Here is a 14769-nt window from a genome sequence, read left to right as displayed (position 1 = left end):
TCCTTTAGACTTTTCATATAGCATATTTCATTACTTTTTGTATGTTAAATCAACCTTGCAACCTCGGTACTAATCTACCAATCCCACCCGGTAAATGGCACAGATCCTTTTTACAAGTCAGCAAATTCAGTTTGGTAGTATTTTGCTAAGGTCTGTTGTGTTTATATTCATAAAAGATATACCCTGTAGTTTTATTTTTGATGTCTTTGCCTGGTTTGGGTATCCTCATAGGATAAGTTGGAAAATGTTTCTTCCTCTTCTATTTTTGGAAATTTATGAAGTATTAGTGTTGTTCTTCATGTATTTCACTGAAGTGATCAGTGAAGGCATCTAGTCCTACAATTTTCTTTGCGAGTTTAAAAAAGAAAAAAATTATTTATGGCCGTCCTGGGTCTTTGTTGCTGCACATGGGGCTTTCTCCAGTTGCAGTGCACGGGCTTCTCATTGCAGTGGTTTCTCTTGCTGTGGAGCACAGACTCTAGAGCACAGGATTAGTAGTTGTGGCGCACAGGCTTAACTGCCCTGTGGCATGTGGAATCTCCCCGGAGCAGGGATCAAATCCGTGTCCCCTGCATTGGCAGGCAAATTCTTAACTACTGGACCACAAGTGAAGTCCTGTGACAAGTTTTTTGATTGCTAATTTTATCTACTTATTCACAGGTATGTTCAAATTTTCTATTTCTTCTTGTGTTAGTTTTGGTAGTGTATCTTTCTTTGACTTTGTCCATTTCATCTAGTTTATCTCATATGTTGGCATACAACCATTTTACACTATTCTCTTATAATATTCTCTCATAGTAATCTCTATTTCCATATAGTTGGTTATAAGATTTTCTCCTACACTCCTGACTGTAATAATTTGAGTCTCTCTCTCTCTCTTTATTAGTTAGCTAAAGTCTTGTCAATTTTGTGGATCTTAGGATCCTAAGAACCACTTTTGGTTTCATTGAATTTCTTGTTTTTCTGTTCTCTCGTCCATATATTTTTGTTCTAACCTTTATTAGCTTCTGAATTAAGCATGTCTTTATTTTCTGTATTTTTGTTGTCCTGATATCTGGGAGCTTCCTAATACTAGAGGGACTGGCCCTCCCAGAGTCTGCCATTTCCTAGAGATGTAAACTTGCCCATGAGAGGGACTTTCATATGAAAACCAACAAATCCAGACCCATACCCCAACCATCTCCTCAATCACACTCAGAGCCACTATGCCCCTGCCCTAATCACCCCAAGGCCAAGTACCAGAAAACCAAGAACAGCCCCTACAGCCCAAGGAGCACTGAAATTATTAAAACTAGGCTGGTCTTACCCATCCTTCTCACAAAAATCACAATTAAAAAAAAAATCACAATAAAGGCTAGCACCCTAGTACCTACATTTCCTGTCCCCTACCCCATCTCCTGATCAATATCAGTACTTCTTTCATCTGCCCTCCTACTATGGCCTGGAGTGTCCCTCCCTCTTGGAATCTGTGAGTATAACAGCCTTTTCAGTAGCAATCATCTCCTGATCTGTTAGCTTCATCATACCTGAATAATAATAATAAAGCCTATATTTTAAAGCAGTTTCTTACTTCTGCTTAAGTTTACTTTTCTTTTTCTAGTTTCTTAGGGTAGAAGATTAAATTACTGAGTTAATATACCTCTTGTTTTCCTTACAGAACTGCTTTAAGCTGTATCCCATTAGTTTTGGAATGTTGTGTTTTCTTTTTCATTTATCAAAATACTTCCTAATTTCCCTTGTGACTGTCTTTGACCCATTCCCAAATCTCCTTCTATTAATGATTTCTAATTACAGTACTTATTCTTGACTTCAAGTATAGACCAAAATGTCACAGAACCCTAGACTTGGAAGAAATATCTCCAAAAGAATATCTATCGATATAATCACTCTACTTCTATTCTAGATGGTATTACCAATAACTTTTCAATAGATTCTACAAGAGAAGCTAAAGAAATTAAATGAAAAAGTTGAGGACTATAAGCATAATCAGTTATACTTTGTATTTATACAGCATTTTACAGGTTACACAAAGTGCTTTTATATCCAGGACAATGTAAAAAAGTGAATTTTTAAAAGTACCTTGAACATTACTTGCAAACAAAATAAAAACAACTAGTAGGTTGGAGAAAACAAAATACCTGATAGGTATTGTCGAAACTGTCATACATGAATCTGGTAATCAGTGATGTCTTTCCAACTGAAATGAAAAGAAAAAAAAAAAGATTCATTCAGTTAGCACATTAAATTGGGTTCTCAAGTAATTTTTCTACAGAGAACTGCAATTCAATTCATTGAGAAATATCTGAAATGGTTCTACTAATGATAATTTAAAAACATATAGCCCTGAGTTTGTTGAAATGTCTTTAGTAACAGATAATATCTCAAATTGAGAGCACAAATAAAGCATATTCCTTTAGTTAAGAGTTGAGGAAAATAAAGAGAAAACATGAAGGAAAACAATTATGTTGACATCTCTAACTCACAAAAGGCAAGCAAATATTTACTTGGATCCTAACAAAAAGAACTAGGATTATACTAGGAAGAAATTATAGTAACTTCCTGGACAGTAACCTGGGGAAAACAAAGGTCAGATCCACTTCATTCAGTGAATCAAACCTTAATCTCTGGAAGTATGAAGACTAAAGATGAAGAGTTCCAGGAGGGGTATGAGGGCTGTAAAAACTAGACTGCTTAATGAAGTGACCTGGAAAATTGTTTTGAAATTCATCTCAGGATTAGAGCTGTATACTTCTTTGACAGGGCAGTCCCAAAGATTCATAACACTACCTTGTATTGGTATTTTTAGGTTAATCCACAAGGAAGTGCCACTAGGAAAAAATAGTGGTATACTGCCAATATCCTTATCCAAAGGCACACTGTTCAAGGGCAAGAACCATATCTAATTCTCCTATTTCTCCAGTAGCTTGGCCAAGACTCAATAAATACTAAATGAATACAATAAATTTTATCAATTAGAAAACAACTGGGCAAATAAAATATTTCAAATGCTCCCCAAAATGTAAATACTTTGGGAAAAAGAAACAATACCTGGTCATTCATATTTTTGTATGGATTTAAGTAACTTTTGATTTCAACTTCTGATCTTTAAGAGACCTGATTTGGGCCTCTTTATTGCATCCTCCAGCCATGTTTCATATGAAAACATGAGGAAAAAACTGAGCCAAAGAGATAAGAATCTCATAAAATCACCTACTCCCAAACGTCTTATTTCAAAGAATCTAAAGTAGCAGGTAGAAGAGCTAAAGCTACTTTCCCTAGATCATAGTCAAAAGCAAATTAATATTTGAGAGGAAGTCTCTATCCGGAGCAATGAGTAGACCGATGCACTTCTTCATTAACACATCAGTTCACTTCGGTCACTCAGTTGTGTCCGATTCTTTGCAACCCCACGGACTGCAGCACGCCAGGCCTCCCTGTCCATCACCAATAGTAGATAGTATAGTTTTTATTTTGTTTTGAAAAATGTCCCTCCTTCTTTATAAAAAGAGCAAAATGCATGCTACAAAGCAGGCAATACAGAAAAGACCAAGAACAAAGTGAAAATTACGTATATCCTACCACCTATATATAACTAATATTAAAACTTTAGTATATTTCTAAAATGCTTTTATATATAAAAATATATATGTACTTAAAGGCAAAACCCACCATTCATAGTAAAGTCAGGAACAATACAGATACTACTATTAATATTATTTAACACCGATCAGAATCTATAAAAAGTAAATCTAAAAATCTGAAGAGATAAAAGGCAAAATAGTGATGGGGGAAAGAAAGGTAGAGAAAAGCCAAGGAACATACAAAATATACAGTGAAGAAATACAAAGTACCTAGTAAAAACAGTTTTTATTCAAAAGATTAAAATTTCATTACTAAGCATTTTAAATATGATTCTTCAATATAGGATCTTTGTAAATAAATTGTTCTTGTTCACCCCAAAACCTTCTGTAAAATGGTATGTAAACTTATAATGATTTGCTTAATGTTTGCTTTCCTTGATAAAATGTAAGGCCCATATTTGTCTTATTTAGTCCACATCATCAGAGTCTGACACACCTTTGCTGAACTGATAATAATTTTCCAGAAGGTAAAAAATACATATCTAGGGTTCTTCCAAATAAATATTATTTTTAATTAAACAAGTTATTTTATTATAAATACTTCTACTACAAAACACAACAAAGTGATAATATACTTTATATTTTTAAAGATGCCTAATGAGAATAATTTTTGTTCAGTACAAGGACTACATATTACATATAGCACATTAGAGTATTGCAATAAAGCCAGTTATATGAAAAACAACAACAACAACAAACCCTATGGTTTGTAAATCCAAGGCAATGGGTTTGCTTCTATGTATAATAATGACAAAAAAATTTAAACAACCAGCTTCCCCCACTACCTGAAAGTAGAGTGTTCGTATGAAACCTTTCCTAAGCCAAAATGGCATAAAGCAAAGCAGCAATTACCTTAGGACACATCTTGCTAAGTGGATGCACAAAATAAAATCAAGTTAAAGCACAGATGCTCATCCACACAGTTCAAAGCTATAACGGCTTGATGCTAAGTATAGTTCCCAGGGAAGGAGCTTGGAGGTTCCACTCCTGCTGCCTGGGGTACGTGTTGCCTCAACAACACCTCTCTACGTAAAAAACACTGAATGCTATTTTCACTTTTTGGTAAAAGCAAAATTCCTCTTCAGATTTCTTTTGGGTAGTGAAAACAAGTAGTCATGGGTCTTACACAAAAGTAAAGTGGCATAAAGCAGGCTTGTGAAAAGCAGGGAATACTGTATCTTTTTCTCCCTCAGATCTTATACTGGGTATTTTATAGGACAGTGCTAACCTTGACATTAATTTGCAAGAAGTGAAATTTTATTTCCATCTTTCAAGAAATGGTAACATGCTCAGGAGTTTAGAAAATTGCCCAAGGTAATTCAGTTCCCTATTACAACATGATGCCATTCCATTTCTAACCAAAGGTCATGTTCTTCTCAATATACTACTTCCTTTTGCTATTTAAAACAAGCCCCCTCCCCCCTCCCCCAAAAAAACCCATGGTCACCACAGCAGAAAAGCTACTGTTACTACCTACCTAGCCTCCAGGTTTTAAAGAACCTGAACTTAGACCATAAGAAATAGAAAATGAAAGGGAGTATATCCTTGAAAGAAAAAACCTCAAAGAATGAGATTTTTCAGGCAGTAACTTTTTTCCTGAAGCACTAGGAAACATAAGGGCTTCCACGGTGGCTCAGTGGTAAAGGACCTGCCTACCAACGCAGGAGACACAGGTTCAGTCCCCAGATTGGGACAATACCCTGGAGAAGAAAATGGCAACTCACTCCAGCACTCTAGTATTCTCACCAGGGAAATCCATTGTACAGAGAGGAGCCCGGCAAGCAACAGTCCAAAGGGTCACAAAAGAGCTGGGCATGACTTAGTGACTAAACAACAAACAATGAAACACAACCTAATGGGCATGTTTCTGGTAGCAGAAGACCCAATTCCTAAAAGGTTTGAGGAGTCACAGGACAAAGTTCAGGGCTCAAAGAACACTTAGAAAGATTGGGAAAGTAGACTTCTGCAAGAAAGAGAGCTGCAAATAGAGAGATTTGTATTTAAAACGTGTCCAAACTCTTGGCTGATGTCCTCAATGATCTATGAGGACTTGATGGGGAGACCTCAGGGTTCCCAGCAGCAGATGGATGTTAAGAGTTCAGAATTTGAATCCAGCCAAAGTAACTGCCTTCTAGGACAAAACAACTCTTTGGAGACAATAAAATCTAGAGTCTGTATATATGTATTCTTCATCGTCCTGTATCCAATTAAAAAAGTGATAAAAAGAAATAAAAATATATAATTCATACCCAAGAAAAAAAGTAGTAAAAAAACAGACCCCAACCTGGACGGAGGGGAGTTTGGGGGGATAATGGATACATGTATATGTACGGCTGCATTCCTTCTGCTATTCATCTGATACTATCACAATATTGTTAATCAGCTATACCCCAATACAAAATAAAAAGTAAAAAAAAAAAAAAAACCTAAACCAAAAGACTCCAAGATGAGTCAGATTTTGTAGTTAGCAGACAAGCATTTAAAGCAGCTATCAGAGACATATTCTAGACCTTGGAAGAAGACATGTATAAGAAATAAATAAAAGGAAAATTTCCACAGAGAAAAATGAGAAAAAAGAATCAAACGTAAATTGCAAGTACTTACAATAAGTAATCAGAAAAGTAATTGTATGGATTTAACAGCTGATAGAAATGGCAGAAGAAAGAAGTGAAGCTGAATATAGATCAAACAGTTTAACATATATATAAAAGAAGTTCCCACTGGATAAGATAGAAGAAATTAGGGGAAAATATTTGTAGAAATAATAGCTGAAAACTTTTCAAATATAGTGAAAAGTTAAGAACTTACAGATCCGAGAAATTCAATGAACAGGACAAATACAAAGAAAATCATACTTTGACAAACTATTAAAATCCAAGTATAAAGGAAGAAAACCCTTGAAAACATCCAGAGAAAATGTACTACACATAGGAGGTGGACGGGGGAAGAGGCAGGAGGAGAGTGAACATACATTTTTATGAACTCCTCCACAGAGAAAGTGAGAACACAAGACAATGGAATTACATCTTTAAATTTCTTAACGAAAATATATATTTTTCAACACTTAAATACTATATCTCATAAAACTACCTTTCAAAAATGAAGATTAAGTGAAGATTATAAAGTAAGGTCATAAAGTGAAGTCGCTCAGTCGTATTCGATTCTTTGCGACCCCATGAACTGTAGCCTATCACGCTCCTCCATCCATGGGATTTTCCAGGCAAGAGTACTGGAGTGGTTTGCCATTTCCTTCTCCAGAAGATCTTCCCGACTAAGGGATGGAACCTGGGTCTCCTGCATTGTAGGCAGATGTAATTAGCGTCTGAGCCACCAGAGAAGTCCACAGACAAGTGAAGATTACAGACAAACAAAAGTGAGAGAATTCCTTGTCAGATCTGTAATACAAAAAAGCTTCGGAATTACCTGGTGGTCCATCAGTTAAGAATCTGTCTGCCAATAAAGGGAACACACATTCAATCCCTGGTCCAGGAAGATCCCACACACCACGGAACAACAAAGGCTGTGTACCACAACTACCGAGCCCACGCTTGGCAAGAAGAGAAACCACTGCAATGAGAAGCCCGAGCACCACAACAAAGAGTAGCCCCCACTCACCGCAACTAGAGAAAGCTCGTGCAGAGCAACAAAGACCCAGCAAAGCCAGAAACAAATAAATAAATAATTTTAAAAAGAGAGAGACAGACAATTAAGAGAGTGAAAAGGAAAACCCAGATTGTGAGATATGTGAAAGGGAAACCAGTTTCAGAATGACACTGTAAGGAACTGCATACACCAACTTCCCAGGGGAACTGGTAAGAATTTAAACAAAACAAAAAGCATTTAAAATCTCTGGAAACAGTCCTAAAGGCATAAAGCAAATGAATATTTACTCAAGAAAATATACTAAAATTCAGTAATAAAAGAATGTCTGTGGTATTTGAATAACAACAAAAAAGCCATGTACAAGTATGTTAAAAACAGCTTTATTCATAATGGCCAACAACCAGAAGTAATCTAAATCTTTATCAATAAGGGAATGGATTAAGAATTCCCTGGATGTCCAGTGGTTAGGGCTCTGTGCTTCCACTGTGGGGGATACGGATTCAATTTTAGTCTAGGAACTAAAACTGCACACACCCTGGGACTAAAAAGAAGGGAGTGGGGGGGGGGGGCGGAAATGGATAAATTATGGCATAGTAATAACAAAATATTACACAAGCAAAAATAACATCTTATATACACAACATGGACAAATTTCACAGACAATACATGGGGTGAAAGGGGTCAGATATAAAAAATATATATGTTGTATGATTCCACTTATATATAGTTCAAAACTGGCACAATTAATCAGTGGAGATAGAAGTCAAAATAGTAGAAACTTCAGGAGTTTCTAACTGGAATATGGAGTCAGGGAAACGTCTGACTGCTAGAAAGACCTATATTTTTATCTGAGGAGTAGTTACAAGAATGTATTAATATGCAAAATTTTCAACAAGCCATACATTTAAAATTTGTCTACTTTATGAACTTCCCTGGTGGCCCAGACGGTAAAGCGTCTGCCTACAATGCAGGAGACTGCGGTTCGATCCCTGGGTCGGGAAGATCCTCTGGAGAAGGAAATGGCAACCCACTCCAGTACTCTTGCCTGGAAAATCCCATGGACGGAGGAGCATGATAGGCTACAGTTCATAGGGTTGCAAAGAGTCAGATACGACTGAACGACTTCACTTTATGACCTTACCAGATATTATACTTTAACAAAAAGAATTTTTTTTAAAAAAGTAAAATACTTAATTATATATATGTGATTCCCAATACAAACTGCATGTATTTATGTGGATATCATGTAATCCTGATCTATTGTATTAAGAAGGGTCTTTACTTCTGTTGCAGTCTACCCTACACCTGAGAAAAACAACAGACAAACCCAAACTGGGGGCACTCTAAAGCAGGGGTCCCCAACCTCTAGGATCTAATGCCTGATGATCTGAGGTGGAGGTGATACAGTAATAAGAGAAATAAACTGCATAATAAATGTAATGCTCTTGAATTATCCTGAAACACTCCACTCCACTCCACTCCTGTCTGTGGAAACAGTATCTTCCATGAAACTCGTCCCTGGTGCCAACAACGTTGGGGACTGCTGCTTTAAAGGATACCTTGCCTCAAGATGGATCATGAAAAACAAACAAAGGCTGAATGAGAAACTGTGACAAACCAAGGGAATCTATGGAGACATGAAAACTAAATGCAATGTGGCACTCTGGACTGCATCCTGGAACAGAAAAAGGGTATTAGTGAAAAAAAAATCTAGTAGCATTCAAATAAATGTCTGGAGAGTTTGGTGATATATAGTAATATACTAATGCCAGTTTCTTAGACAAATGTACTATAGTAATTTTAGATGTTAACATGAGGTAAACTGCTGCTGCTGCTAAGTCACTTCAGTCGTGTCCGACTCTGTGTGACCCCACAGACAGCAGCCCACCAGACTCCCCCGTCCCTGGGACTCTCCAGGCAAGAACACTGGAGTGGGTTGCCATTTCCTTCTCCAATGCATGAAAGTGAAAAGGAAGTCGCTCAGTCGTGTCTGACTCTTCTCGACCCCATGGATTGCAGCCCACCAGGCTCCTCCGTCCATGGGATTCTCCAGGCAAGAGTACTGGAGTTGGATGTCACTGCCTTCTCCTAGGAGAGGGTTAAATGGGAATTCGGTACTGTTTTTAATATTTCTACATATTTAAAATGATTTTAAAATAAAAAGTTCATTAACAAAGGTAAAACATACACACAAAAATCCCTGAATTCAAAGTTTAAAAGACTTATATGCTTTACTGTATATATATTATGTCTAATCTAAAAAAAAAAAAAAAGAAATCTAACAAGCCTCAGAGCCTGTACATGCTTGATCCCTAAAAAGGGGGATCAGAGGAGACCTGTAACAGGTCAGAGGATTCTGGTTAACTGGCACTAAACAGTACAAGTAACAGTATCCTGGAACTGAGTATACTATATCCACTTGAGTAAACCTTTCATTTAAGTTGGATGGAATCATCAAAAAGATCAGAAAACAGGGACACTTCATCAAGTTTACATACACTGTATGAAGAATTCTATGTCTGCCTGCTAGTAAATGGTTAATAAAAATCTACAGGTTTGACAGAAAGAGGGACAAGATAGAAAGGACCACAGGGAGGGAAGCTTGATTGCTACTCTTTCAGGGTAGCAGAGAGGGAGCATAGGAGAGAAATAAAACAAGAAATGGCAAAACATTAGTAACATAAGCTCTTTGATGGTACTTGGGGACTGAAAATCAAAAACAATTACAATCACACAGCTTACTATCTACATAAACATCACTTACCATTCTAGTGTTATCAACCTGACTTTACTACCCTGCATGTGTGCAGGCAGGTCACTTCAGTCATGTCCAACTCTTTGTGACCATATGCACTGTAACTAGCCAGGTTCCTCTGTCCATGGGATTTTCCAGGCAAGAACTGGAGTCAGTTGCCATGCCCTACTCCAGAGGATTTTCCCAACCCAGGGACTGAACCCATGACTTTCATGTCTCCTGCACTTGGAGGTGGGTTCTTTATTACTAGCGCCACCCGGAAATTCTTATCTAGGGAAACAGAGTTGCAAATAACTACTGTTCCTTCAGGAAATTCCCCAAAGTCCATCAAATTAACATAAAACTGTCCATGTAGTCATAAGATAGCATAAAATGATTGTTTACTCTCACAGATTTTTTAAAAAATGTTTGCTTGTTTGTCTGCGCCAGGTCTTAGTTGTGGCATGCAAGATCTTCAGTTGCAGCATGTGAACTCTTAGTTGCAGCATATATGGGATCTAGTTCCCTGACCAGAGATTGAACCTAGGGCCCCCTGCAATGGGAGTTTGGAGTCTTAGCCATTAGACCACCAGGGAAGTCTCTCACAGATTCTTTGAACTTTGTCTCAAAATGCTCACACTTTGTCATGTCTACAAATTTTAAATGATTGCAACAGTCTTTATCCAATTCTAATCAAGCCTCTGTATTAATACAGCCTCCTTAAATCAAATCTCCCAAACCATAAACATCCCAACTTTGCTCTCCTCCTTCCCAAAAGGCTACAGTGTTGGTTTGAATAGTGTATCCCCAAAGCTCCTGTTCACTGGCAAACTGACAAGTGACCTTCTTTGGAAATAGGGCTCTTCACAGATACAATCAAGTTAAATTCTGGTCATGCTGGATTAGAATGGGTTCTAGCAATAATCAGAAGCTAAGAGAAACAGATACGATGGTTTCTATTACAGAGCCTTCAGAAGGAGAATGACCTCCCTGACAACTTGATGTGGGACTTCTAGCCTCCAAGAACTGTGAGATAATAAACTTCTGTAATTTAAAGCCACTAATTTGTGGTAATTGCTATGGCAGTCCTAAGAAATTAATAAAGCTCCTAAAACTAAGCATTATCTTCCTTAAAGTGGTAAGCAATAAACTCAGATTTACCTTAACAACGGGTTGTGTTAGTGCTATTTTCAGGGAGTAAGCACTGAACAGAGTTCATTATACTATCTGAACTATATGACATACATTTGAAAAAGTCCATAATAAAAAGTATTTGAAAATATTTTCATAATCTAACATATCATGGCCCCAATGTGAAAATCAGCATGTTACAATTAAATTATTATAAAGATCAAAGGATGCTCTGTCATTAGTTCAAATATCATTTCACATGAAGTCTTTATCCAAGTCTTTACAGCTTCATCCTCTATGCTCTCCTGACACATAAATACAGCCTTAATGACAACCCTTTTCCTTAGGTAGAATGGATCCTTCTATGGAAAGACAAATAAACGAATGGTCCTGACAGTAACATTACAAAGGCTATAAATCCTAAATAGTATGGGGTAGTGAACCAAGAACTTCTAGATGTACAAGTTGGTTTAGATAAAGCAGAGGAACCAGAGATCAAATTGCCAACATTCACTGGATCATAAAGAATGCAAAGGAATTCCAGAAAAACATCTCCTTCTGCATCACTGAGTACGCTAAAGCCTTTGACTATGTGGATCACAACAAACTGTGGAAAATTCTTAAAAGAGATGGGAGTACCAGATCACCTTATGATGTTTCCTGAGAAACCTGTATGCGTGTCAAAAAGCAACAATTAGAACCAGACATGGCAAATGACTGATTCAAAATTGGGAAAGGAGTGCAACAGGGCTATATACTGTCACCTTGCTTATTTAACTTATATGCAGAGTACACCATGCAAAATGTCAAGCTGAATTACAAGCTGGAATCAAGATTTCTGGGAGAAATATCAACAACCTCAGATATGCAGATGATCCCACTCTTAGGGTTAGGGTTAGGTTACTGCATACAGTAAAGAGAAACTGAAAAGCCCCTTGATGAATGTGAAAGAGGAGAGTGAAAAAGCTGACTTGAAACTCAACAGTCAAAAAACTAAGATCATGGCATCCAGTTCCATCACTTTATGGCAAATAGAGAAAAAGTGGAAGTAGTGACAGATTTTCTTTTCTTAGGCTCCAAAATCATTAAGAATGGTGACTGCAGCCATGAAATTAAGACACTCTGTCCCTGGAAGGCAAGCTATGACAAAGCTAGACAGTATTAAAAAGCAGAGACATCACTTTGTTGACAAAGCTCTGTATAATAATATATAATATAATAGTTTTTCCAGTGGTCATGTATGGATGTGAGAGTTGGACCCTAAAGAAGGCTGAGCACCAAAGGATTGATGCTTTTGAATTGTGGAGCTGGAGAAAGACACTTGAGAGTCCCTTGGACAGCAAAGAGATCAAACCAGCCAATCCTAAAGGAAATCAATCCTGAATATTCATTGTAAAGACTGATGCTGAAGCTCCCATACTCTGGCCACTCATTGGAAAAGACCTTGATGCTGGGAAAGACTGAAGGCAAAAGGAGAAGGGGGCAGCAGAGGATGAGATGGTTAGATAGCATCACTGACTCAATGGACATGAATCTGAACAAACTCCAGGTGATAGTGGAGAACAGAGGAGCCTGGTGTGTTGCAGTCCATGGGATCACAAAGAGTTGGACACGACTGAGTAACTGAACAACAGTGTTAGGTCACCTAAGTACATTCATTTAAAATGGGAGAAGCATCTGGGGTATTTTATTTCAAATTCCAGTATTAGCAAAGCTAACAAAATTTTGCACAGTTGGGAATAATATAAGGACAACCTTTCCTATAGAGCCACTTTGCTGTATTTATCAAATATGCAGCTCAGACTTCCCTGGTGGTCCAGTGGTTAAGAATCCTACTGCCAATGAAGGGGACATGGGTTTGATCCCTGTTCCAGGAAGATTCCACATGTTGCAGGGCAACTAAGCTCCTGAGCCACTACTGAAGCCCTCACACTCTTTAAAGCATATGCTCTGCAACAAGAGAAGCCACTGAAATGAGAAGCCCACCCACCACAAGTAGAAAGAAGCTTCTGCTCACCTCAGCAAGAGAAAGCCTGAGCGCAGTAATGAAGATCCAGCACAGCCAAATATTTTAATTAAAAAACAAAACGTGTAGTTCAATCCAGCATGCAGTTTGATCTAAACAAGTAAGAAAATAACCAGACATATACAAAAACATTTAGGTATAAGACTATGCCTAAAATAGCATAGGTACCACTATTTTAAGAGTAAAATTTAGAAAGAGCCTGCTATTACAACAGGGCTATCCACGGTTATATCAATTATAACATCTTCCTAAGGTCCACAGTGCTATGTATCTAATTCAAATTTCTGCTATAGAAATCTTAGTGACAGAGGAAATGGGTAAAATAAAGTTGTAAAAGAAGAATCTGTATAATTTTATTACCCTAATTTTGGTAAAGCAAACATATGTATTAATTATTCACAAACAAAAAAGATTACATCTACAATAATTAAAACTTATAAAAGCAAAACAATTTCTAATAGTAAAAATCTAAGTTAGAGGAGAATAAACAACTAAAGGAGAGAAGCCCTCTCAGAGTAAAATTAAATGGCAATAAGACAACTGTAAAATACTGGAGGTCAAGGTAGTTAAATACACTAATTTTTTCTCAAGTAGCAAATATCAGCGTTTTAAGAAACTAAAATTGGTACTGTTATGCAATTAAGACTGAAATGCAATCAGAGACCCCCAGGAAGAAACAAAAACTTTTTTTCTAACCATGGGACAATTGCACTCATCTCCCATGCTAGGCTTGCATGCTAGGCTTCAGCATTATGCGAACCAAGAACTTCCAGATGTCCAAGCTTGGTTTAGAAAAGGAAGAGGAACCAGAGATCAAATTGCAACATTCGTTGGATCACAGAGAAAGCTAGAGAATTCCAGAAAAACACCTACCTCTGTTTCACTGACTTCATCAAACCCTTTGACTGTGTGGATCATAATAAACTGTGGAAAGCTCTTAAAGAGATGGGAATACCAGTCCGTCTTACCTGTCTCCTAAGAAACCTGTAGGCAGGTCAAGAAGCAACAGTTAGAACCCTGTATGGAACAACTGACTGGTTCAAGATCAAAAAAGGAGTACAACAGGGCTGACTGCTGTCGCCCTGCTTGTTTAATCTACATGCTGAGGACATTATGAGAAATGCCAGGCTGGGTGAGTTACAAGCTGGAATCAAGATAGGCGGGAGAAACATGAACAACCTCAGATATGTGGATGATACCACTCTTACGGCAGTAAGTGAAGAGGAACTAAACAGCCTCTTGTCGAGGGTGAAGGAGGAAGAGTGAAACAGCCAGCTTAAAACTAAATATGAAAAAAAACATGGCCCCATTACTTCATGGCAAATAGAGGGGAAAAGGTGGAAGTAGTGACAGATTTCCTCTTCTTGGGCTCTAAAATCACTGCAGATGGTGACTGCAGCCATTAAATTGGAAGACGTTTGTTTCTTGGCAGGAAAGCTATGACAAACTTAGATAGTGTGTTGAAAAGCAGAGACATTACTCTGCCGATAAAGGTCCGTGTGGTCAAGGCTATGGTCTTCCCAGTGGCCAAATACAATTGTGAAAGCTGGACAGTAGAGAAGGCCGAGTGCTGAAGAACTGATACCTTTGAACTGTGGTGATGGAGAAGACTTCTGAAAGTCCCTTGGACGGCA

The 14769-nt window shown here is 37.6% G+C and overlaps 1 protein-coding gene across 2 annotated transcripts in view; it reads right to left on the bottom strand.

The window, feature by feature from the left end:
• The window catches only part of RAB6A (RAB6A, member RAS oncogene family), an 89516-nt gene that overhangs the window by 44729 nt on the left and 30018 nt on the right, over positions 1–14769 (bottom strand). For both annotated transcript variants that reach the window (XM_070383751.1, XM_070383750.1), the window contains exon 2: positions 2139–2197. In XM_070383751.1, coding sequence (XP_070239852.1) covers positions 2139–2197 — 59 coding nt within the window. The remainder of the gene's footprint in view (positions 1–2138; positions 2198–14769) is intronic.

The sequence above is a fragment of the Bos mutus genome, chromosome 15, assembly GCF_027580195.1.
Source record: "Bos mutus isolate GX-2022 chromosome 15, NWIPB_WYAK_1.1, whole genome shotgun sequence".
Taxonomy (NCBI): domain Eukaryota; kingdom Metazoa; phylum Chordata; class Mammalia; order Artiodactyla; family Bovidae; genus Bos; species Bos mutus.
This window is presented reverse-complemented; position numbering and strand designations above follow the sequence as displayed.